This window comes from Anabrus simplex, chromosome 1 (genome assembly GCF_040414725.1).
Source record: "Anabrus simplex isolate iqAnaSimp1 chromosome 1, ASM4041472v1, whole genome shotgun sequence".
Lineage (NCBI taxonomy): Eukaryota > Metazoa > Arthropoda > Insecta > Orthoptera > Tettigoniidae > Anabrus > Anabrus simplex.
In genome coordinates, this window is record NC_090265.1 from 1,749,973,535 (window position 1) to 1,750,001,510 (window position 27,976).

Below are 27,976 nucleotides of genomic sequence, written 5' to 3' on the forward strand. Positions count from 1 at the left end.
ACTCCGCACGAAGAGAAAGAAATGAAGTTGTAGCGTGATCCTTGGTGGTCCATTCGCTTGTAAAAAAAAATATAATAGAACATGAAATGAATTATGGTGAATGAAATAGGTTAAGAAGGTGAAAGGAATCCGCTGTGGACTATGGTAGGAACTGTCCTGGCAATTGCCTGGAAGTGAAAATGGGGAAACCTCAGAAAACCTTTCTCAAGATCGCCGACGCGACGATGGAGTTTGAACTCTTTCTTCATCCGCATAGAGAGCTTTCATCTATAACCGCAGGGTATTATTCATTCATTCATATATATCGTTTTTGCCATTATGGACAGGGTTTGAACTAATTATCTCGTGATGACAATTTTCACTTCTTTCCCTTCTTTCTCCTCTTCTCTTTGCAAAATCTCATTTGGTTGTGCTCCAGTTTCCTTTGTTCTGTCCACAATGTTCCTGTCTTCTCATTTACTATAAATTTTGTATTCCTAATATTGTTTCTGAATTCTTTTCTGGCTCCTATCATTTCCCTACCTGCCTTAAATCTTCCTCTATTTCATGATACCAATTTGTTTTCTTGCTTGAAGTGTTTACTACATCAAAGATTCTTTGCAAGTCTGTTGTTGTCCATTCTCTGTATGTGCCCATAGAAAGTTAGTCTGAGCTTCCTGATCATGTCTGAGTCTCTAAGTGTGCTGGTACAGCTCTTCGGTAGGTCGTTTCATCCATATGCCATCTCTTTGTATTGGTCCAAATAGTTTTCTGAGAATTGTGAGTTCTATTTTTTCTGTCTCTATGATGATAATTATTATTATTATTATTATTATTATTATTATTATTATTATTATTATTATTATTATTATTATTATTGTACCGGGAGGTACACCTCAACCCCATGCATTTAAATGAAGCGCCTTCAAGAACGCTATCTATCACATAAAAATTGAAACTAGTGCAAGAAGTTGGGACCTTGATTAACAAATGTCACTACTAAAGTGTGTTATTTTAAGGTTTCCTAAACTGACTGGATTTCTTTTGTTTTTTGGGGTGTATTAAAGTTTGCAACAAATATTTCAAGAAGTGTGGACTTTTCTCCATAGATGTCTATTTAAGAACTGATGTCAGGCACTCTGGTCCCAAGTGGAACAATTAGAAATTTAAAGAAATTTTGTGTTTATATGTTTTCTGAACTGAATTGACTTTTCTTATATTTGACACCTCAACGTTTGCAATACTTCTTACTCATTCCGCCAGCTTTGGAATCTGGCCAATAAGAAATTTTGTGTATTTATTCTTCAGCCAATCATGGGCTTCTTGTAACTTTTCGACTGTCCAGTAAAAATGACAGGGTGTGTCTGGTTTCAGTCCAGAGCCTTCTCGAACCTTCCTCTCAGGTATGAAAGCTGACGCCTTTTCGAGCTAACTTGTCTTACTGATCGTCGTATTATTGAGTGTGTGTGCTAAGAGAAGAGGCGAGGGCCCCATTCTTTGGCAGGCAGAACATCAGCTAAGGTAATGGCCACCATTTTTCTATCCCTGTAGTTATCTCCGCAAGCTGATTCGAGGGGAAGGTTCCAATCTTAAACTATATAACAGTCCACTTCCTAAAATGTAAACTTCTCTTTCTTCTCATGTAAAAGTTCAAGTAATTCAAAGGTACTTGAACTGAAAACCGGGGATAGAGAGTGCGTTACCCTCTCGAGCTCCCCTTCAATTAATCTTGAGGTGACTACGATTTTGTAACGCTTGTACATTGTAACTTATCCATCTAGTCACCTCAGTAGTTTAGGATTAGCCTCTGCATCGTCGGTCCACAAGCCCAAGTAGGGTTTTAATCTTTTATTTCAAGGAGCGCAAGTGTCCGCCTCCATACATTTTGAATGTTGGGCCCTGTTTCCACAAAGGCCCGGTAGAATGGGTACTCCATACTGTGCCCTACATTACCCTGGTGACTCAAGCAAATGCTGAGAACCAACCAGGTGTATTATAGTGGATAACTTACTCACCAAACGATGAGTAACCTTGGCACATAGCTTACCTGAAACGTAAATCCTCTTTCTGCAGCACAGCATAACTCAGTCGGAAAAAGGGGAACGTGGGCAAAAATGAGTCAGCGAACCATAAAAAATGAAGATGAATTGTGCGATCAGGTTATAAACTAACCCAAGCTAAAATAATAAAATGTGAGTTGCAAATTTCGTATAACAAATATTTATTACAAAATTAGAGTAAGATGACTAAGGTATAAATGAATAACAAATTAAATTTATACAAGGAATTCTTCCATTTATAATGACAAATTTTGGATCTTCTTTCGTCGCCTGCGAAAATGACGTGAAAAGCTCGCATCCCCAAACTTAGATGCATCGGCAATCAGGTTACCATCCTAGGCGTTTGGCTCAGACAAAGGCTAACCTCCAACAAAATGAAACCAATAATGAATCAAGAGATAGCTAACTCGCTTATATAAATAATATAAAAAATCATCCCTACTGATATTATGCTACAGGACTTTGAGTAACCACACACGTACTTCCAACTAAACATGCAACACAAATGCGTAATGTAAAAGATTCGAACTCACGACTTCGCAGAACACGTTGCAACCACTCTAATCATTATACATTTGAAACACTATTATAATGCACAGACAGATAATGGATCTCAAAATACATGCACGAAAGGTACACGCAGCCGTGTATACATTTTACTTTTAAAAAGCCTGCGAGAGTCAGGTCAAAGATCCCTTCATTAGACAGGGACTTTATTGTACAAGGCAGACATGTAGAGTTTCCCTAAGCGAGTGACGTCAGTAACCTTCCCCTTTTTGCGACCCTATGAGCCTGCCCGACTCGAGTGCCATGCTGAATCGCGATGATTTACGAGCGGCTGAGAAGTAGTAAACTAACAGGCGAACTACCAGTCATTTCAACATCAGCTCCATTCAAGATCACCAATTACCAGGCCCTCTTATTAATATAACTCACGTGTAAGTACAGCACGTATTCTTATTCATACAGTGCAAAACACAGCACTCTAAATTTATTCATAATTCAACCTCACCGCGAGCATTTATTCCATTACATTGTCGTGCATTTTCCTGCACATATAACTATCATTTCACTTCATATGCCTGCATTCATTGCGCAACTTAAGGCTATTATCTATCATTTCTGGGCTTTTCAAACACACGTTTCTCGTTTCTTAGTTATTTATGCGTGTATTCATGGCGAATTCGAATTCGTGCGAGACCCCAGATGAATTAAGGAAATATAGAAGATCTAGTATTACGACTATCAACAAATCACTTATATTTAAATATGCCTCATGCATTCTAGCTAGGCCCTAAGACTTTTGGTCTGCCTATAAGAAAAACTTTAGACTGTGCAAGTCTCCTGTTTGATGAAATTACAACTACCCTTTTATCAGTGACTGAAGACATACAAGTTATGACACAAATGAAAGCAAATTATGAAATATAATGTGCAAATTAAACTATCTTAACCGAGTGCGTCTTGAGCATAAATCTATGTGCAAGTGCCCGAGGACAAATTTACTATTTACATGTTAACCTAAAAACGTTAATTTACATCTTTAAATAGTTGACGCTATCCTATCTCTGCTCCATGCTGAGAAATTAGACTTTGCCTGACCTGCATCTGCGATCACACCTGAGCAGTTCTCCTCGCGGACATGCGATTTAGTAAGCCATGCTAATGTTGTGGATGGAAGGCAGCAGTTCGGGGTTCGTGACTGGTGACACGAGCATCTGCGTGGTTCAGCTCGATGCTCGTACTGGTGAGTTAATCGCCGCCGCCTCGTTGTTTACGTTGCCTCGACTGGATGTGATGTAGGCTGTCAGCGGGTCCTTGTTCACTGCCTCGCTGCGGTGAAGGATGTCCCGTACGAAGTTATAAGGTTGCCTTAAGTAGGCTGTAAGGGTTTGGGAGCGCAGTCTCCTTGATAGAATTGGTAAAGCATACACATATAGGCCCTTTCTTGTAAAGTAAACTGGGTGCCTTTGGAAAGCCGGATCGTGTAATATTCTGGATAAAAAGTGCTCGTTTGATTATTAATATCCTGTAAAAGAAAGTTGAAGATCTTTCGCCTTGAATGTGTTAGAAATGAGCCTCAGTGCCCTTGTTAAATTGTCAATTTAAAGAGCGACAAGCTCAGGTCCCTTATGTTTTTGATTTACCTACTTTGTACCTGGTCTAACTAACTAGTTCTGTAACTGGAATCCTGTTTTCGCAAAGCTAATTGTTACATTTTTTATTCTGAAAAGAAATCAAAAGAAATATAATCTTTATTTTTCAAAATTTTAAATGAGTCTTCCGACTGTCAAAGATAGACCCATTCAAGCCCGCACCTTCTTTCACCTCTGCGTTCCACAGAACACATCGGATCAATTATTATTATTATTATTATTATTATTATTATTATTATTATTATTATTATTATTATTCACCGTAGATTAAAAGGCAGCCTATATGAATATATATATTGGAGGTAAACTGTAATTCAAGAAGATTGCGTCGTTCTGAATGGCAGTAAGCATTTATCCAGTACACTTTCCTTGGTCGCGCTAAACGTTTCACTTAAGGAGGAAATACACAAATTCATGAAGACACCGCTGGGTACCTCCGTGTTTAAAACAGGCAAGACAATTTTGCTCCTCTCGACTGCATTTTGTTCTCAGGGAAATTTTCAGTTGAGTTTTCTTTTCTTCATTTAACCATTATAAATGTTACATACTGGTCTCGAACGACAAAAACAACCAAAACAAGCAATGTTTGTTGCCGAGAAGAGAGAGTTCAAGTTCACGTCAGTGAGTCCTCTTCACGGTCTTTCGAAACAGCAACGCGTTCTTTTTCTTGCGACTGTCGAAGGGAGAATTATGCGTGGTAAATTAGGTTTCTTTCATGGAAAATAAGTTTTAATGTTGAGCTCGAAACTACATTATACGGGCTCGACACTACCTGAAATCAGCAAAGAAAACTGAGGAGGAATGCAATACGATGTGCGGATTGTGGTGCAACACGAGCCAAGCAGCCAGATGTATTCAAGTCTAGGAGTAGAAATGTTTGAAGAAAGGTACATCAATGGAAAGAGGAATTAATGATGCACTTCTAGGCATTCAATATATTTAAAACTTTGTACCATAGAACTTGATATCCTCAAGGTCATTGGAAAGCTCTCCGACGAAGCAGAGCTGGAGGTGTTCGAAATAGGGACTCGGAAGCAAGAGGGCAAGTACGAAAGCGTAATCAGTGGAAAATCTGTATTTCTCTCCAGGGTATAAGGTAGACTGCATTGATATTATGTGCTTAAGGATGAACACCAGTATTGACTCAAAACGAATACAAATTTTAAATCTATACAAATATGTAATTGTGTGCGTTTTCGTCTTTTTATATGAAAAACGCTTATTAATTTTATTGCATAACAGAGTCCAATCATTGGTAATATGTATTTACCGTTTAACTCTTTTCTTTTGTACAGTCGCTCAAACAACAATGAGCGCATGATATTGTAATTTTCTCGCAGGTACTCTTTTATAGATATGTTTGTTGTAGGTATCGACAGATTTGACGTGAATTATATTTGGATGATTATAGAGCAAGTGGCTGCGCGGTTTCAGTCACGCAGCTTGCTTTCGGGAGGTAATTGGTTCGAATACCACTGAAGATTGTTTTCCGCGGTTTCCGCACTCAAGGCAACTGCTGGGCTGTACCTTAACGACACGGTCGGTTCCTTCCCACTCCTAGTCCTTTCCTATCCCATAGTCGCCATTAAACCTATCTGTGCCCGTGCGATATAATAATAATAATAATAATTGTACCGGGCGGTACACCTCCACTCCGCTAATTTAAAATGTGCGCCTGTTGAAACTCCTCTGCTGGAGGAAGTCTGAACTTTATTGACGGTATTAATTTTCTATCTTCTCAGAAGATGTCACTACCTGTAAATTTTGGAGTTTTAGAACTGTGTCATTTTTTATGTGTTTTTGTTTCGCTTGAAGTAAGAAGTGTGAACTTTCTCTTCTAGAGGACACTACTGAAGATCTACAATAGTGCAACCTAGTGCGGAGTCAAAGAACTATTTTTTTGGAGAAAATTTAATTTCAAGAGTTTGTTCTTTGTTAAATTTCTTTCTGTCATTGTTTAAGTTGGCAATATTTTCCCCTTTCTTCCCCTTGTTATGAATGTATCCAATCCCGAAATTCTTCTATTAATTTCTGACCAATCTGGTGTATCTTCCCCCAACTTGTATCGGTTGCGGGGTCCTAGCCAATAAAATAATTGTGGGCGGGTGTTTTCTTTCCCCTAACGCCTAGAACCTTCCACGAGAGGATATAAACTGCTGATTTTTGGGTCTCCGGGCCACTTCTGTTCCATCTTTCAGTGTGTTAAGTACATAGCAGGGGGCGGGAAGCGCCTCTTTCTTCGGCAGCGGTCAACAACAAGGTAATGGCCGATTAATAACTTCTTTCTTTGCTAGCTCAGCAGTTTAACTTTCGGGGCGGGTTCTAAGCGTTCAACCATGTAACCTTTTCCTAAAATGTAAACAAACTGGTATCTATTCTATTTTCACATGACATATCGGGATAGAGAGTGCTTAACCCTCTCGAGCTCCCACTCACATCGTCTTGAGGTGAACTTATTTTTCTCAACCAATTCTTCCGTAATGTAATGTAAATTGCTATTAAGTCACCTCTGCAGTATGGGATTAGCCCTTGTATTAACGGCCTAGTGCCAAGTAGGTCTTAAGCAAAGTGTATTAGGAGTGCAAGTTCGCCTCCTCTCAAATTGTATTTTAGAAGTCATGTATTAACCTTCTTGTCATTTAACAGACCTCAGTAGGTTGGGTATTTTACCCCTGGGTATATGTCCTTTGAGGACAGCTTAAAGGTGGAGTTCGGAGTGGCCTATGATAGGCTTGTATTTTAGGGGGAAGTTGCCCTTTCTTGAAAATTGTGTTTCTGCCTCAAGGAGGCTTTTGGGTGTAATTGGAAGCAAATGTTTCTGGCATGTTTGGGGGTTTTCGGCCCCTTTGTTGTATGGTGTTCATTGTAAGGCTGGGCTCATTGCTCAAGAATTATGTTTCTGACTTTTGAAGCCCCAAATGGGGTACCTATGTAAATGTATTTTTCAATCGTGTTTCGGCTACTAAGTACCTGTTCTATTTGTTGTTACCTAATTTTGAAAAGAAAATATAACCTTGTTAAATTTTAAAATTAATTTCACTTTAGTAGCTTGAGACCTATTCACCACCCAGCACCTTCTTTCATGCATAACTACCACAAAACACGGTAACAATAATAATAATAATAATAATAATAATAATAATAATAATAATAATAATAATAATAATAATACTATTTTTAAGGTTTTCGGAGATGCCGGAATTTTGTCCCGTAGGATTCTTTTACGTGCCAGTAAATCTACGGACCAGAGCACTTTCAAAATAATACCACCTGACTGAGCCAGGATCGAACCTGCCAAATTGGGCTCAGAAGGCCAGCGTAAAGTAAATTGTAAAATAAAAATAAAATATTTAATGCGAGGAACGAACTTGCACTCACTTTTTATATAGCGAAGAGCTGACACCGCTAACTTTCTGATTTCATTACAATATCAATATTGTATTGACTTCTTATAATTCGGTCTTCAGGTAGGGGAGCGGTAGGCATAGTAGTAGTAGTAGTAGTAGTAGTAGTAGTAGTAGTAGTAGTAGTAGTAGTACGGGAGCAGATGAAAAAAGTTGTAACGAAATTCGATTGAAGTTTGAAGCCTTCGTACGATAGGCAGTTACCGATAGGTGGCAGCGCGTGTTTATCTGAGTACCTACAATTTTCTCCAGCACAGTCGAAGACGCGTTCTCAGATTTAGATGCAATAAACATTAGTTTGCTAAATAAACTTGTTTTCTCGGAATAATGAAAATCCAGGAATTCAACCGTGCCAGAGATGGAATAAATGAAGCCCCTATCTCGTGGCGACGATGGGAATTGTGACGGCTGCCGAAGCCTGTCCACTCCGGGGCAATCAATCAGTCAGTCAGTCAGTCAGTCAGTACTGATCTGCATTTAGGGCAGTCGCCCAGGTGGCAGATTCCATATCTGTTTTCTAGCCTTTTCTTAAATGACTGCAAATAAATTGCAAATTTATTGAACATCTTCCTTAGTAAGTTTTTCCAATCCCTAACTCCTCTTCCTATAAACGAGTATTTGCCCCATTTTTTCTTCTTGAATTCCAACTTTATCTTCATACTAGCTGTATTACCTGGCGTTGCCCGTTTTTTAAAAATGTTTACCTTAAAGATTTATATTACCAGTTATGTGTGAAGTGAATTTTTATAGAATTCCTTTTTGAAATATTGATATTTTATTATCTGTGATGTAGTTTGAGAGTTATTTAAATGTGTTTTATTTAAAGTTATAGTTTATTTAAGTTCTGAGTAAAACTTTATCCTTATGGAAGTTCGAATTGACTGGGAAGTATTTGACCGTCGCACTATACATACGATGTACACGATTTCAACTGCCACTGGGACTGCCACCAATGATCCTTGCGACCCCAAAAGCAGTGGATTCAACACTAATATCGGTTGTGTTAGACTTTACTTTTAAGTCCATCTCAGACCCCCGTCTCAATAGAGGCTGAACGTGGACTTTTTAACGGTATCCAGAGCGTAACATTAATTCATCTCAGCAACACAAACAATGGATTCGACATTAATGTAGGTTCTTCTACCACTTTTCCCCACATCTGTGGTTTTGAGGGAACGAACTGCGTCATACTTTTGGATTTGGCCCTGTTTTACGACCAGATGCCCTTCCTGATACCAATCCTATATGGAGTAATATAATCACTATTGCGTATTTCTGTCGTGGTTGGTAGTGTAGTATGTTGCCTGATTATGAAGAAGTGCTGGGACAAACACAAATTCCCAGTCCTTGAGCCACAATAATGAATCAAAAGCGATTAAAATCCCCTACCCGGCCGGGGATCAAACCCAGGACCCACTGAACCAAAGGCCGCTAGGCTAACCATTTAGCCAAGGAGTCGGACGACATTAATATAAGTTATTTTCCATTATTTATACAGGTAATCCCCTCCCATTCCCCAACCGTAGCGGGGCTGGGGATGTTCCATCTGCACAGGTTTTTCTTTTTTTCCTGATGGTCATATGTATACCAAGTTTCGTTGCGAGCTATTCTGGAGCATATTCACGTACATCTATGATCTCTGTCATTTTTACATTAATTTTCACCCCTTCTCAACCTCCATTCTGATTGCGGCTGAAGTATAACTTAACCAGCACCCGGAGTGTCACAGATCAGCTCAGCAACCTCGTAAACAATGGATTCAACTTTGACACCAGTCGTTTTTGTTTTTACTCTTTATCTCCTCCCCTAGGAGTGCTAGGGGTGTTTTCCTCCAACAGTATTTATTTCAGACAGTAAGTCATATGTGCACCAACACTGTATGAGGGCTATGCTGGAAGAATCATACATACATGCGTAATTTCCATAAGTTCGGATATTTTCCTTCTCTACCCCCCCCCCTTCTCATCCTTATACCAATGCTGGCCGAACATGGACTTCAAAGACATCCGGAGTGTCATAATAAATTCATTTCAGGGACCTCGAAAATTATGGACTCCACATTCATATTGAACCCATAATTCTACGGAGAGAAAAATACTTTTTTTCTCAATATTTATTTGTATCAAGAAACTACTTTTATGTTTGAGGGCAGCCATGTTGCGCTCCTAAGAGCCCCGGTGTCGCGTGGGAAGGATCTCATTCACGGCAAGCTCGTGAAATACCGGGACACCTCGGCGGAACTCGAGTGCCCGACAATTCTTTAAATTCATGGAATTCTATACAACGAGGGATTTTGGCAATACAGTAAATAAAGAAATAAATAAGTTAAATTATTCGTACACCCTACGTGAACACACAGCCCCCAGGGAAAAACAAATGCAGTTAAGCCTAAGTACATGTTAGCGTCAGATCAGTGAACCAGCTACACGTGCCAAGGTCAGGGGATGAAGAAAACGCGCGAAACGCACGGGCAGAAATAATTTATTTCCCCTGTTGTGAGTGTGGTAAAATTATAAGATTAACATCTAAAATAAGTGCAAGCCTGTCCGGAAGTCTGGGACAAGTCTCATCAAAATCGGTCTATTGGACGCAAAGTTGGCAGATTACACAATCAAGCTTAATAGTGGGGATAGCGTCCCTTCTGAGATTATAAAAGAAACCCCCCACCGTATATTTTTCAGAGTCGATCTGGAACTTGAAGCCGCGGGAGCTAGTGCCCGTCGTCATTGGAAATTCGCGCCAGATTAATCGACAAATAATTAAATACATGTCCGTGGCTAAGGTCCACATACTCGGTTAAGAAGAGAACGTGATTGGAAAAGTTCTGAAAGTTTACCGACGAACTAGGGAAGTGTAGGCGTTGGTTAAAATATACACAGCAGATTTTATTTATATCATCTCATGTACGTTTGAAAGTGAAGAGGGTTGGGGAAGCTATTCAGAGTAGTTCTGCTCCCTTTATCTGTTGAACACCTGTTTTATTGGAGTAACGGAGAGAGACAACTCTCGGAACGATCCAGACAGTCGTAGAGGACTGCAAAACGAGGGAAGTTCGTGGTGCCAATTACAGAGAAAAGTGCGCGATTTATGTGGTAATTTTAATATCGTGTGTGAGAAGGGTAGTGTTTGTAAGAGTGAGATGTTGGAAATGATAATGTTCTTTGTGAAAATGTACGACTAAGGAGCGAGGTCAGCTGGTGACGATGTAACCAGAATGCTGGGAATGTCACCATTGTGCAGGTCTGTCTATTTTTATATTATGTTTTAGTTAGTTCTACTGTTCTGTCCCAACAAATTTTTCAAGATGATTGTCGGGTTGATATCCGTAATTATCAGGCGAAAGGTGGTGTAATTTTTGGTCAGCGCGTGAAACTTTCAGTGTGTAAATTTCATGTCAAGAAACGGCAAAATGCGACGCTTAAAATTTGGTGTTAATGTTCGATGAGATATTGTCCAAAGCGTGGAATTTTGGGAAGTTATAAGTTATAAATTAGTCGTGGCGAATATCTAAATTTCAAATATTAGTTGAATTCAGAAATGTTTGTCGATAATAATAATAATAATAATAATAATAATAATAATAATAATAATAATAATAATAATAATGTCTACCGCGGGATAAAGAAATTTTTCTATGTTAAAAGTGCATTTAACCAGTATATTTTTACAAGGTTCGCAGGCATATTTAGATAATTTCAGTGAAATTTAATAGAGTTATTATTAATGGGAAGGAAAATTTCGAGACATCGTGTATATCAATGATACGAAAAGTCGCGGTGTGCTCTTGGATTCTCGGGGTCCGGAAGTCGTAATAACAGAAAGTAAGAGATGTGTTTTATAGTGGTTGTTGTTTTCACCAGGGGATTGAATTATGAAAAGGGGTCTTGGAAATATAAGAAAAAGGGATTGAGAGCGACGAATTTATATGTATGTGGAGATGAGAGAGATGGATGAAATGAAGCCTGGATTTTAAGTGATACCGCTGGAATAAAGCGAGGAGAATGAGTTTGAGACAGGCTATATTTTTGAAGAGGAAGTATTTAGGAAACAGGCTGTGTTGAGGCAGGCTGTATTGTTTTCCGCTACCAATCCGAATTTGAGACGACTACTGTGTGAAGCACCGTAGATCCCAAGTGAAAACGACTCTAGTAAAAGGTTAAAATCTTGGTAGTAAACGTCCAGCGATGTGTTACTTAAAGCACGTATGAATATTAAGATAATGCGATCTCAAGGATAAAAGAGCACTTTGGACCCATGGTTGGGGTGTATTGAATTTGTTCATTGGATATGTCATTGATATAAATAGTTGGAATTGACGATAGGCGATTTGAGAATTTCGAATGCGGTAGTGATGATTATTATTTTGAAGGCATCCACTATGGTAAACGTGCGTTGGGAATTGTCATTGCTTCCCTAAAACTTCAGTGCACAGGCTGAGATTGTGTTTGAGGTGGAGAATCGTTCGTCACGTATATTTATTTTCGAGTTCACGTATTGTAACGAGGTAGAGACTTACTGTATTTTTGACTTGCATTCGTTTGATAGTAAGAGACGTGGTTCCGTCGTGTGGTATTTGTCTGACCAGGTTTAGTATTGAAAGTCGGAGTTGTTTGAAATTGCTAGTTCACCTGATATGTTAAGGGAGGCGTAGTACGACCCACTTTGACGCCCGACGATAGGATTAGGACGTCACATGTTATCCTTGGAGTCACTGATGATGAGACGTCCTAGTTCACGCCCGACGATAGAATTTGGAAGGTATCATGTACATAGTGATTAGTGTTAGGATGTACAGATTTCAAGTGAGCCCGACGATAGGTCTGGGATGGCAGCTGTACACACTCAAGTCTCAGTTTAGACGTTTCTTTTTTTTTTTTTTTTTTGTTGAAGTGGCCTGGACGAAGGTAGCATCTACAGTATGATATGATTTATGAAGAGGGTCAATGCGTAGCTCTCCTTGAGATAACGAGACAGCTATCGGCGGCTGAGGGTTGCCCAAATGTTGGATATCAACCTGATCTAGATTAATTATATTTTACTGTAATTCTCCGCGCGTGTTGAGCTTTAATGACTTCGATATGTTGATTTATTTTACGGACTTAATTGTTTTATCGTTTTGACGTCCGTCTCGTTTGATAGTGTGCATATTGACACTCAGTGTATTAGTGTGAGACTTGAGTTGCGAATGCGGTTTCGATTCGTCAGCTAGTAACAATATTTTATTTTCAATCTTGTCGTACTTTCATTTTATTCATAGTTGAAAGTAATTAAGTAATCACTTTTTAAGTAGTGTGTTGGGACAGACAATAAATAGATCTGTACTAGTAGCATTGTTTTTCAAGGGAAAGAATTCCTTAAAGTTGTAGTAACTTTTAACGTGGACTGGTAATTTTATTTAGCATAACAAAACCATTTCTAACCTGAAAATCGGTTCGATAATACTTTTCAAGTGACTTTCCACTTTTTAATTAACGTCAGTGTTTGGCATTTCTTCTAAATGCATGATGAATAAGCGTTTTCTGCATTTCGCAGTTGTGTTCCTTTAGAACGACATAACGTAAGATCCTCACGGATCATGTTGTTGTTGGTTCCTTCCGAACAGCTGTTTTTGGTGATGCACATTTAGCATCGGGATTACCTTATCACTTAAGGGTGTCATGAATGACAAATACATGGTGGGATTTTATTTCAATTGTGAATGATGCTGTTAACTCGTAGTGAACACCATGCTTTCCCATAATATTTCGCAACCTATCCAAAGCAACTGATAGTCAGTTTGGTTCGATTAAGGGTCCATTCGGCGGGTGTTCCGTATCCGTAAAGGGTATTCGACTGGTGGATAACCTTAATTGAGAGAAAATCAGGCGTTCTACTTGTTGAAAGTCAGATTTTCCACGGATCGTGTGGATTAACTCTCAGTTCTCGTTTGGAATAATAGGTGCCCGGTTTTCAGGTCTTCCCTTTTCCAGTTTTTCAGTTTCGCTGTCCACTAATATAGTAACTTCTCCGAAGCAACTCTTCGATATTGTAAGAAGCCAATCAACACTATGTAATGCGACTGTGTTTGAAACATTCAAAAATCAATAATTTATAATTTTTTCTTCAAGAATGCATATTAAATTCATAATGTTATCGTGCTATTTCAATTTAATAAAAGTTAGTAAGCACATTTTGCTCCTCATTTCAAGTAGTTAGGCTCTCTTCTGAACCCCATCGTTTGGTTAAGATCGTGACCGAATTTATTCCCGCAACGAACCATTGATTTAAGAGTTCTAGATCGTTCTACTGTAGCAGCCGTGGCCGACCAACGATGGAATGGTAAGTTCAAGGGTTCAATATATCTCGTTTATTTTAATATTTCACCCTTCTTTCCGTATTTTTTATAATTCAACTCCGCCGCTAGCGGTGCTAGCTTAATCGTACCCCTCTAGTAATTTTTCCAGATAATTCATATATGTGCTATGTTTGGTTGAGAGGTATGCTAGAACATATACACATACGTCCGTAAACTGTCACTTTCGACATTTTCTTTTCTTAATTCGCCCCCCCCCCCTCTGCCGATTGGGACTGAACACTGTTTTAAAAGGCATCCAGAGTGTCACAATTCATCTCAGCGACCCCGAAAACTATGCATTTGACTCAGATATCGGTCGTTTTCGATTATTTTTACATTTCACCCCTACCCTAGCGGGCTAGGAGTCTCTTACCCGCACAGTATTATTTTTCCAGATAGTAAGTCATACTTTTGTCAATATTGATAGAGAGCTATGCTGGACGTACACACATACGTTCATTATCTCCAACATTTGGGTCATTTTATTTTTTTCACTCTCCCCGTATAGGGGCCTGAACTTTTATCTCTCACTCCCTCCTCACCCCCCACCGAAAAGTCCGGAGTGGTACTGTTATTTCCAGCGACCCCAAGAGCTATGGATTCCACACTATTTTCGACTATTTTTATTTTTAGAATTTGGAAATATTTTTTACCTTTACTCACCTACGATGCCAAAGGAGGTTGAAATTGGACTTTAAACCATCCGGAGTGTCACTATCATCTCAGCGAGCCAGAAAACTATGCATTCGACACTATTTGAGATTACTCTTTTTTCTTACCCCTCACTCCCAACCAATAAGAGTGCCAGCGGTGTCTTACCCCCACGTGGTTAGTCTTCTGATAGTAAGTCATGTGTGTGGCAAGATTGCTGTAAATCGGTCCAGTAGTCCTCAAAACTATGGATTCGACACTAATATCGGTCGTTTTTAGCTCTATTTATATTTCACAGCCTCCCTTGGAGATTCCCGGGGTGTCTTGCCCCAACATTTTTCACAGATAGCTAGAAATATTTGTACGAAATTTAGTTGACAGCTATGTTGGAAAATACATACATCCATAATCTCCAACATTTGGGTCATTTTATTTTTTCACTCTTTCTCTCCCCCTATGCCAAATATGCCTGAACTTCTATATCTCACTCCCCATTCACCACCGAAAGGCGGGCTGAACATTGACTTAAAAAAAATCGACCCCGAAAACTATGGATTCGACACTATTTTCGATTATTTTTATACCTAAACCTCCTGACCCCCAACCCCTATGGGGCCTTGAGATGGCTTATAATAAGAGCGAGAGAGAGCTACCAATAAGTGTTCAAAATTTGATTGAAATTACTCCAGTGGTTTAGGTAGAGATGCATCATTTACACACACACACACACACACACACACACACACACACACACACACACACACACACACACTTTTATATATGGTAAGATTGTGATCTTTCCTACTAAAGCCACCACTCAAACTTGATCATTAGAAATTCTTTACGTTTCGCAGAGAACTGTGTTCTGTGTCATCAGAAGAAAATCTTGACTGTCCACGAGAAAGGCTTCTTAAACAATGAGCTTTGAATTTAGACGTTATAATAGAAGTGGAAATGGTACGTTCCTTCGTTACCAGATGACTTCCCGGGAGTGGTGCAGCGCTAGTGTTCAAAGCGGAAGCTGACGGAATCATCAGAATCAGTCTAAGAGGGTCACATAACATGTGTACGTAACATTGACAGGTGTATGACTGACACAAACCTGGAATGAAACATCTGGCGATGCGGAACGTACGAATTTGAAAAAAAAAAGAGACGAAATAACAATAGTGAAGGGACAGAGAAGGCAACTACTTACGTAAATCCTTAATGGCTGGCAACAGGTATTACTTTATTCTTATTGATAGCCAGTGTCCCTGTTGAAATTGTTAGGATTTCTAAATATTTCCACAGCTTCCCGTATAATCCTGGACCTGAAGTGTCTAGTGTGGGTAGAAGCTCGAGCATCTTGGAATATGGCATCATGACCCGACAATAGAGCGTGCTCAGCTATTGTTGATTTGTCTGGCTGGTTGAGATGAATATTACGTTCATGTTCCTTGATACGGGTACCAATGGACCGGCATGTTTGGCCGATGTATACCTTACCGCAAGTACAGGGAATTTCATATACCCCAGGATGTAAAAGTGGGGACAATTTATCCTTGGTTTTATCCAGACTGTGAGCAATTTTTGTGGCGGTGCCAAACACGGTTTTTATATTGTGTTTGTGGAGGACTCTAGCAATTCGATTTGTAGTGTTGTGAATGTAAGGCAAGTAAGCATTTCCCTTCATTCTATTTTCTGTGAGCTTTGCTTGGTCGTTTCTCGTGGATGCAGGATGTATGAATCTGCAAATCGCTGTAACCATTACGCTTAAACGTTAATTTGAGAGTGTCCATCTCCATATGGATATTTGATGGCTCACAAATTCGTCTCGCCCTCTTGGCGAGTATCATGAGAATGCCTTGTTTTTGTGCTGGATGGTGGGTAGGCTTACGATGGACAGTATGTCCTAAGAAGCCCTCCAGTTTCTTTCTTACTAGAACAGTCAAGAAAGGAAGGCATCAGTCCGACTATCTCCATAGTGAATTTAATTGAAGGATGTTGCTTATGCAGGTGGTTTAGAAATAGATGAAGTTTCTCAGGACTCTGTCCAGACCACGAATGCGTCATCAACATATCTCCAACCATATCATAGGTTTGACGGGCGCCTTAGCAATAGCCGCCTCCTCAAAATGCTCCATAAAGAAAGTAGCCACTACGGGCACACTTCTCTGCGAAACGTAAAGAATTTCACCTTAATATCTTGACACTGTATATGCCCAAAAGCCTAGATCATGTTTATAAGTACAGGCCGTGAAAGCATCAATGGCAACATTAGCCCGTCTTTTTACTCCGCGTCTTGTGACATACTTATCTTTGGTCTGTGAATTTAGAGCAGTTACGCTCTCTTTACTGTGACTTGACTCAGTTCATCTTTCTCTAAACATATCGTTTTAGGTTCTGTTTGTCTCTGTAACTGTATTTTATACCTGCCACTTTTGCCTTTGTTTAATGTTTATTTCTCGTGGAGGTTTATTACGTTGGATGGTCGGCTCACTTGAAATTTGATTTAACACACGAAATTCATACAACCTTTGATCAAAAATTCTCATGCATTCATGGACGTCATGTTCTTCCGACGGATTTCTGGTGGCATATTTCTGTGGGCGTATAGCCTGTTGGAATAAGTCCAAAGCTCTAACCTCCAAGGCTTCAAACTTGAGAGTAGAACTTTGTTCAGTCGTATGCCAATAGATGAAAATATTAAGTGAAAACAAATTACCTCACCTCGTTGAATGAGAGGCATTTTATGGAGAAGGAACGAAGCATACGAAATTCCATTTCAGCCAAAACGTGCCTCTACCATAGAAACACCTACAACGAAGCATCCAACATCAACATTTGTTAAGATTGCATTCCTCAAACTAGCATGTCCAAACCATACAGAGTCTGGTATGAAGTGAGATGAATTTTCGTAGCGAGTTTTTACAACTGGATGCCCTCATGGCTTCAAACTCATCAGAGGAGTTAGTGAAATAAAACGGATAACGTGATATGTGAGAGTAGGAAGGGAGAAGGTGTACCCCTGCAGATACAAAGTCTAATTCTGTCTAATAGCACTAAAGGGTCTGCTCTGCTCAAGGCTTTACGTCCTTATCTAACGGACGAATCACCACCAACATCATGCTTTACTCCATATGAGTACTGCGGAAAGGTTTGGAATTTAATCCAGGCTTTTGGCAAGCATTATAGTGATTAAAAATTGGAGACTACCACCTCTCCTATCCTGCCAGCTAACATTCTAATGGTAAAAAAATCTGGACCAACAGGACTCGAACCGGCTAACTACAATGTTGGACCTTTTACACTTCACGATTTAACGATCACCAGACGCGCTGTGCGTGTTACAGGAAATAATGTGTTTTCATACCCGAAAAAAAGAAAGAAAAAAGCAATCATTTCACTGGAAGAGAGTATTTTTTACTAAACAGTTCAAGTATGATTGTGTTGATTTCATTGTTCTTGTAACCCATATTTTATACCAGTCTAAGTCTGTCAAATGTCCTCGTTTTTTCAGTTTCAGTACCGTATGTTTAGACCAAACTCGCGGCGTTTGGTAAAGCCAATATTACTAGTACTGTATGTCTGTGGAAGGCAACGGAAGCCTGAAGCAGTTCGACATCATGCAGATAGATATACAGTAGCCGTGCACCTACGTTATCAGGGCGACGAGACAATAAACTCGCTGATAGAAACTCATTTTTCTTTAAAAAATGAAAAGAAGTCGTGGTTGTGATAGGTTAAATTGGACAACAATCTATAACTGATACAAATTTTAGCTGTTGAAACCTTCCCGTTTTCTCAATACCGCTGTGAATGACAAACATAATTAGTGATTAATATATATAAATTAGAGTGACAAATTTTCCTTGATCCAAAGTTTCAACCTTCTCCCCCCCCCCCAAACCAAACGCCATGGCGCAACAGCTCCGAAAGGCCATGGCCTACCAAGCGACCGCTGCTCAGCCCGAAGGCCTGCAGATAACGACGGATCCTCTCGGCCGTTATTCTTGGCTTTCTAGACTGGGGCCACTATCTCACTGTCAGATAGCTCCTCAATTGTAATCACGTAGGCTGAGTAGACCTCGAACCAGCCCTCAGATGCAGGTAAAAATTCCTGACCTGGCAGGGAATCTAACCTGAGGCCTCTGAGTAAGAGGCAGGCACACTACCCCTACACCGCAGGGCCGGCAAAGATTCACAATGTCATTAAAATTGGATGTTGGCTGGTTTCATCTCTTCTACAACCAAGCAGATCAGTCTATTTTAGATCAAAGCTTTCATTTACACCTTAGTTGAACACCAGACTTTGTTGCTATTGGTAACATGTACATCTATTTAGGAAATCCCAGGACAACTCATGAAGAGCCTTGGCTTTCCAAGACAACTGCTGCCTAGCCAGATGGCTTGCACGTCACATCGTCAGTCGTATTATTTTTCATGACTAGATCCGCTGTCTCTACCACCCATTTTATCAGTCTTTTTCTCATGGGGCTAACCTCATTACAATCCTCAGTTCAGAATTAAAATCCTCGGACTTGCCGGTTATCTAAATCGAGGCCTCCGAGTAACAGACATGCACTCTACCTCTAAACCACGGAGCTGGATACAGGTAATTATACATTTAAAAAAAGGAACTATCGTAAGGGCACACATTTCTCTTTCTACCCTTGCCGTCTTTCTTGACTGTGTCGGATACGTAGGTTCTCGTATCTCCATATGTTTCAGTTTCTGCGATAGAGACTGTATCGTTTAATTTCGAAGCCGCTTCTGAAATTAAATTTTAAATTCAATTCCAGCACTTGCAAAATTACTATGTTTCAACTTCCTTCCCCGGTATTCATCATTCCTTGAGCTTATGTGAGGGATCACTCTTATGGAAGAGGACACAACATATAGAACGCTGCTACCTGCTTAAGGTCACTCTGAACACAATCAAAGGGCAATGCTAATGTTGCTGTCTTCCGCATTCCGAATCACGGATCTGATGACCAACTCCGACCTTGCCAACATTCTTTGCAAAAGACATCTTGTAAGTCTTACCATTAAGTAGAATTACTAGATGATTAACTAACTTACCCTTCTTGGATTTCGCTCCAATCTTAAGGCGGCGGGGCCAGTCGATATGCGTGTTCGTTTCTTCCATGATCTGCAAAAATAAGATAAATCTCAAGTCATCCTTAATATTAGGAACTGTGGTAACTATCAGTGGCGAAAAATAGTACTGAAGTTAATAAAAGAAACTACTATACAATTAGACTACTTCGGTTTGTTATTAGGGATTATTTTTAGAAGGGTAGCTTCTGACTAACTTTTGCTTTAATGACAAAATATTCCGCAGAGTTATTGCTACAGGTAAACTGGAAACACGTACCCAGATTAGTTGTATGAAATGAACATATTAAGTGGTATCGTTTATGGGAATGTAGATTATAAGGATCAATTGCTGGAGGGCATTCGCCGGAAACTCAAGCGTACGTCAATAGTTAAGCGAAAGAGCAAACACTCGGCACGGGACAGGAGAAATGAAGATTGATTGTGACTACGAAGCTCTCCTCGTATCATGCACAAAAAACATTGGCGTATAGTTCTCGCAAAATAACTTTTTTTTGCTATTTGCTTTACGTCGCACCGACACAGATAGGTCTTATGGCGACGATGGGACAGGAAAGGCCTAGGAATGGGAAGGAAGCGGCCGTGGTCTTAACCCTTTCAGACCGAGTACGCACAATTGTGCGGGTTCGTATTTTAGTTATCCCTGACCGTATTTGATGTTTTTTCGGCGCTACACCGGACTGCAGTGATTGTGCAGGACACGTGGCGTCTATTTCAATTGATTTTAGTATGCGCTTGACCGCCAGGGCGAAGGAAGAAGAGTTTAAAAAGCACAGTTGATCGGCGAGATGGCAGGAAGCAGTAGTGCCGAAAGTAAGTATTTATTTACTGCATTTATATTAATCTAGAAGCTTTACTGAATACCGGAATATATTCAATGAAGTGTGTAAATTGGTTAGTGAACGTAAATTTTGAAGCTACACCATCGTACGTGATACAACGAGGTTTTGAATTTTGATACGCACAATTGTGTGGGTCCTGTTTTTCGGATGTTAGTTTTTATTTTGTAAAATAAACTATTAATGTGTATTGAGGAGCATTTTAGTCAGTTCTTGACGTACAAACAACAATTCACACCTCCAGTTTTCTTTCAGGTCTGAAAGGGTTAAGGTACAACCCCAGCATTTGCCTGGTGTGCAAATGGGAAACCACGGAAAACCATCTTCAGGGCTGGCGACAGTGGGGTTCGAACCCACTATCTCTCGGATGAGAGCTCACAGCTGCACGCTCTTAACCCCACGGCTAACTCGCCCGGTCGCAAAAGAACAGACCTTTAAGAACTATTCGGTTTTGATGCATATTGCGCTCGATGTTACTATACATTTATTTTGCTATATTTACAAATTCAAAGAAATACGGAGTTGGAGCGTGCAAGCTAGAATTTCTTGGATGGAAATGGCAAAATTTCCGCTAAAAGTACATTTTCTGTTTCTACATACAACAACCGTTTAACGTTCTTTTTCGCACGGTGTTGGAATGTTATGTGAATTTTCCTGTTCATTGAGTTTCTAAAAGTAGTATTTAAAACTTATCAGTCGTCTATTGATAACATATAGCCTCTAAATAGCAAGCTAGATTCATCACTAGTGAAGAGATATTTACTATGTACAGTAAGAAAAACACTGTAAAGCCAATAACTAGTAGATTTACATATTAGGTCTTCAAATAAATAATCTAAGTAATGGATTTATCAGATCATTTTAACTCAATATCCCGCAGCTTATCCACATTGCTCATATTAGGAATTGTTTTAAAGGATACCTCGTCTTAAAATATAATAGTGAAAATCGTAATTCACTCCGTGGAATACAAAAATATTTGAGGTACTATTACCGGTCAGTTCTTCATAGTATCTGGTTAAAATAGCCTACGTAAACAGAACAGATTATTATTATTATTATTATTGTACCGGGCGGTACACCTCCACACCGCTAATTTAAAATGTGCGCCTGTTGAAACTCCTCTGCTGGAGGAAGTCTGAACTTTATATACGCTATTAATTCGCTACCTTCTCAGAAGATGTCACCACGTGGAAAATTGAGTTTTTGAACTGTGTCATTTTTGATGTGTTTTTGTTTCGCCTGAAGTAAGAAGTGTGAACTTTCTCTCCTAGAGGACACTACGGAAGATCAACAATAGTGCACCCTAGCGCGGAGTCAAAGAACTATTTTGTTGGAGAAATTTTTATTTCAAATGTTTGTCTTTGCTAAATTTTTTTCAGTTATTGTTTAAGTTGGCTGTATACCCCTCTTTTTCCCCTTGTTTTAGATTTATCCAATCCCGAATTTCTTTTAGTAATTTCCGACCAATCCGATGTATTTCCCCCCAACTTGGATATGTTTCTGTAACCTAGCCAATAAAAAGTTTGTGGGAGGTTGTTTTCATTCCCCTAACGCCTAGAACCTTCCGCGAGAGGATATAAACTGCTGATTTTAGGGTCTCCGGGCCACTTCTGTTCCATCTTTCAGTGTATTAAGTACATAGCAGGAGGCGGGAAGCGCCTCTTTCTCCGGCAGCGGTCAACAATAAGGTAATGGCCGATTAATAAATTCTTTCTTTGCTAGCTCAGCAGTTTAACTCTCGGGGCGGGTGCGAAGCGTTCCTCCATGTAACCTTTTCCTAAAATGTAACGATCTTTTCTTCTATTCTATTTTAAGCTGCATATTGGGATAGGGAGTGCTAACCCTCTCGAGCTCCCACTCACATTGTCTTGAGGTGAACTTATTTTCTTAACATATTCTTCGATAATGTAAATCAAATTGCTCTTTTCTAAAGTCACCTCGGTAGTATGGGATTAGCCCTTGTATTAACGGCCTAGCGCCAAGTATGTCTTAATCTTGTGTATTAGGAGTGCAAGTTCGCCTCCTCTCAAATTGTTATTTTAGAGGTCATTTAATTAACATTCTTTTCGTTTAATAGACCTCAGTAGATTGGGTATTTTACCCCTGTTTATGTCCGTTGAGGACAGCTTGAAGGTGAAGTTTGGTGTGGCCTGGGAGAGGCTTAAATTTGAGAGCGAGTGGCTCTTTTGAAAATTGTATGTTGTATGCCTCGAGGAGGCTTTTCAGTGTAATTTGGAGCAAGGGCTCCTAGGTATGAATGGGGTTTTCTGCCCCTCTGTTAAAACTTGTGTTTGGGGTAAAACTGAGCTGATTGCCCAAGCATTGTGAACTCGGGGCGCGAAGCCCAAATTCTGTAAATATTGTAACTACCTTATTTGACTTCCTATTGTGTACCTGCCATGCTTGTTACTTATTTATTTTGAAAAGAAAATATAACCGTATTAAATTTTAAATTTACCTTACAGGCACTATAATTTCGTAGCTTGAGATCCATTCACACCCGCACCTTCTTTTACCTCTACCTACCGCTAAAACTCGGTAACAATTATTATTATTATTATTATTATTATTATTATTATTATTATTATTATTATTTAAAGAGGCCTAACAGCTAATGGTAGAGGTGAACGAAATGAAAATTGAAACTTCAAAATGGATCCACTGACTAGAATCTAAAATGAATGATTAAAAATGGTCGTGAAACAAAAATCAGTGGACCCAATTCACAATTACTGGGACGATACCTTATTTTATTTATTTTTTAATTTTTTATATATTGTGCTTCAGACAGGTACAAACCTAATTATGTGAAACGCATATAATATTACATTAGATGAAAACAAATATTAAATTAAAATTATAATATCTCTTATGAAAGTCCTTGTAAAATAAAGTCATAAATGAAATAAAAATTACACTTCAGTAACATAATATTACAAATATTCAGTTACATATGCACATATTATAACAAGTTATTTAAAATATTACAATTAACATGATTTACTAACTGCTTTAAAGCTGCATTAGTACTGCAATTATACATGATGGTAGTGATGTCATCGAAGATAATGATGATGAGGTAGATGGTATAACTAGAAACTAGAAAGATAACTAAAGTTATAAGCTTAAGAATAGGAGTGAGCAAAGAGGGTTTTAACTTAGAACAGAAAACAATTAAGTTATTTGTTTACATTGTTTTACTATGGATATGTATGTAGTTTCAAATATGTCTAGTCTGTACTCATTGCTATATTCATTAAATATTTTCAATGAGTTTAACACTGGTGAATTACTATGTTGTTGGGTTCTTGATCTAGAGCAGTAGAAAGTAACATGTTTCGGGCGTGTAGATGGATTAGGGACAGACAAGTTGAACAGAGAGAGAGAGAGAGAGAGAGAGAGAGAGAGAGAGAGAGAGAGAGAGAGAGAGAGAGCTAGAGCTACCAATAAGATTGTTAAATAATTTGTAGACAAATAGAACTGAAATTACTCGTGTTTTTGCTAATAACTTATAGCCAAGTTGTTTCATTAAGTCATCATACGAATCAAATTTAGGGTAATTATTAGTTATTTTGTACGGAAAGTATCTAAGAAATTTGTTTTGCACCATTTCAACTTTGTTTTCATACAGTTTAAAGGTGGGATTCCAATCTAAAGGGTCCAAAATCCAGGTCACCGGGCCCCTCATAATGGTACTAATCACTGGTAAAGCTGAACCATGGTGTTTCTCCTATAGTGGAATTGATCACAGGTAACGTAGACTCGTGGTACGTGGTGTTATTAATGGGTGTACGTAACAAATGACGTAACATGTGTCCCTCTTCGACTGATTCTGATGGTTCGGTCAGCTTCCGCTTCGAACGCTAGTGCTGTGCCGCGTTCGGGAAGCCATCTGGTGACGAATGAACGTATCATTTCCACTTCTATTATAACTTCTAAATTTCAAAAGCTCATTGTTTAAGAAGCCTATCTCGTGGACAGTCGAGATTTTCTTCTGATGACGGAGTGCACAGTTCTCTGCGAAACGTTAAGAATTTCACCCTATTTTCTCGACACGACATAAGCTCAGAAGCTTATATCTTGTCTAAAACAACAATATCATCGGCAAATCTCAGGGTTTTGATTTCCCCTCCTTGGACGGTAATTCCCTTTCCAAATTCCTCTTTGATTTCTTTTACTGCCTGTTCTATGTAAATATTGAAAAGAAGCGGGGACAAACTGCAGCCTTGCCTCACTCCTTTCTTGATTGTTGATTTTTGTTCAGAGCCCTCGATTATTATCACTGCAGACTGATTTTTACACAGATTGTAGATAATTCTTCGTTCTCGGTATCTGATCCCAATCACCTTCAGAATCTCAAATAGCTTGGTCCAGTCACGACTATCGAATGCCTTTTCTAGATCTGAGGAACTAATAAAGATTAAATGCATGATGGTGAATGAAATTGGGCAGAGAGGTGGAATACATAGGAACTGTCCCGGCATTTGCCTGGAAGTAAAAATTGAAAACCACAGAAAACCATTCTCAGGACTGCCGACGGTGGGGTTCGAGCCCGCTTCTCTCCTGAATGCAGAGCTTGGGTCCAAAGCAGTAGTGCGTTAATACGCGCAACCACTTCACTCTGGTGCTTCTCTTTCTCCTGGAAACCTCCAAATTCCTTAATCTTCTTTCTGAAAAATGTTTTATCTAATATTGCGTTTCTTGTCACATCCAGCTCAGTCATATCCTGTTTTTATCATCATCATTATCATGTTGCATTCGGAAGATTATGTTCAAACATCCAGCAGTAAGAATGCGAATATTACAGGAAATTGCTTTCGGAGGAGGATTTCTTTCCGAATCTGAAGGCTGTGCGAGGTGTGATACTCGCTATATCATTTTCTCTTCTAGCAGACGTGAAGATTGTGGAAAGCTTTAATAAACAAAACACTGGTCATTAGGTAGCCTGTTAAGTCATTTCTTAACTTGCCTTGTAGAACAATCGTGCGGTACCACATTCTCTATGCGGTCCGTCCTTAATGTTATATTAGAGTTGGGCAGCAATAATAACCTAATTTGAATGGGGTATGCGAAGTAGCTCCGTAGGGAGAAGCTTTTACATGACTGGCCATCCGCATTGTCCCCCTGTGGTTGGGGGCGGTAGAATAACCACGGCATCCCCTGCCTGTCGTAAGAGGCGACTAAAAGGGGCCTCAGGGGCTCTGAACTTTGGAGCGTGGGTTGGCGACCACGGGGCCCTCAGTTGAGTCCTGGCATTGCTTCCACGTACTTATGCCAGGCTCCTCACTTTCATCTATCCTATCCGACCGCTCTTGGTCAACTCTTGTTCTTTTCCGACCCCGACGCTATTAGGTTTGCGAGGGCTAGGGAGTCTTTCATTTTCACGCCCTTCGTGGCCCTTGTCTTTCTTTGACCGATATCTTAATTTTTCGAAGTGTCGGATCCCTTCCATTTTCCCCTCTGATTAGAGGATGGTTACCTAGTTGTACTTCCTCTTAAAACAATCACCATCACCACCACCACCATCTGCATGGGCGTTTGCAAGACTACCTTTTATTCATTCATTCATTCATTCATTCATTCTGCGCGACCACCACGCACCAAATCATTTGACTACCTACTGGTGTCAACTTTTCCAGTTTCCCCCACCGAAAGCCTTGCAGGCGGCCATGGCCCGAGGATGACAATGCCACTTTAGTGGCATTGGTCTAGCGCCTGAAATGCCTTGATACAATCGCGAAAGGGTAATCAGTGCCGAAACGGGGTATGGTAGTGCCTGATATAAATTAGAGGAAGGTTTCCTGTAAATTCTCCTTTACGGAGGGGCTGGAAGTAGCTGGAAGAGGACTAGCCTTTCCACCTCAGGTACTCTTGTACTGGGCTATGTTCCTGCGTTAGTACTCGCTTGTCGGTCATTCGTCTAACAGGTAGGTCACCACGGGCTGTGAGGCAGGATTGGAGCCTCACAACACAACATAAAGCGAGAACATACGACCACACAAGGGGCTCAAATGAGCCAGCCTCATGTCGGTACACTTACCGGCCTTCTGTTTGAATTTAATTTAAAAATTGGAATTGGGAAAACATATGTACTTCTGACAAAATTTCTAAAAATATGTATTTACATAAAAATACGTTACCTAGAAATCAAGCATGCTTGTGACATCACGTACGTATTCAGCGTGCTTTTACGTGTAACTTATCTCTAACATTTTTTTAGATTTTTTAAAAATTTAGATTAGGGCCGTGCAACGAGACTTCGTCTCCACTTCTACCCAGCTCGTTTGGCCAGAGAATGAGCCTGCTTCTTGAACGGACATATACATACTCATAAACGAAAGAGTCTGGGCAGACTCCAACAAAACTCATTGCTGGTTAGTCAACCTAAACTGTAACAGGCTAGGAATACCAGACCACTCAGTAATTCAGTCATTCGATGGGTGATCGAACTAGTGATGGGATATTCGATTCATTTTACTGAATGGATTAATTTGATTCCGATCACGTTACTGAATCGATACAGTGATCCGATTCAAGGCACATTAGAACCACTGTTCCTATAGCATATGCGTAGTTTGTACTGATAAGACAGCAGCAACAACATTCAATGCTTGCTGCTGCCATTTGTTCATTCTATGAACTGCTTTCCTACGCGTCATCTAGCTTTCAGATCTAAGTTTCTCCTGCACCTACTTCTTCGCATCAAGTTTTGATGTTACAAAGCCTTTCCCCCACAGTGACAACTCCATTAAATAAGTAGGTATATAGAATTAGATGGAAAAAATATCTGTCGCACAATCAATGATTTGCTGTCATACAAGTGGGAGATTTCCTATCAGTTGTTTGCCTAGTAATTTCTTAAATGGTTTCAAATAGCGTTGAATTCATTGTATTCACGGTAAGTACATAATACAAAACAAATAAGTTACAAAATGAAATGCAGGAAAAAACAGGTTCTTATGCAGTAGGCAGGTTCTTATGCAGTAGGCCTACTAGACATGCTTATAATAATAATAATAATAATAATAATAATAATAATTATAATAATAATTATAATAATGTCGGTACACTTACCGGCCTTCTGTTTGAATTTAATTATTATTATTATTATTATTATTATTATTATTATTATTATTATTATTATTATTATTATGTTTGTCCAATCACTGCCGCGTATCTCTACGGGGTCGGGTATGAGGTTAGATGAATCTGTCCTGGCGGATTTCATGACCGGATGCCCTTCCTGATGTCAACGTCAGAGGAGTTAATGAGATGAAATGAATGACGTGATGTAGTAGGAAGGGAGAGGGTGAAACCCGGTGCCGGCTCATAGCCTACTCCTGTCGAATAGCACCAAGGGGTCTCCTCCAGGATTAAAGTCTCCATCCGACAGACGAATCATAAATAGCATCATATGCTCTCACTCCATATGAGCACTGCGGGGAGGTTT

At 39.5% G+C, this 27,976-nt stretch overlaps 1 protein-coding gene across 1 annotated transcript in view; it reads right to left on the bottom strand.

The window, feature by feature from the left end:
- BicC (protein bicaudal C) overlaps nt 1–27,976 on the bottom strand; it is a 345,922-nt gene that overhangs the window by 177,584 nt on the left and 140,362 nt on the right. Inside the window, exon 3 of the mRNA XM_067138510.2 lies at nt 19,649–19,718. Coding sequence (XP_066994611.1) covers nt 19,649–19,718 — 70 coding nt within the window. The remainder of the gene's footprint in view (nt 1–19,648; nt 19,719–27,976) is intronic.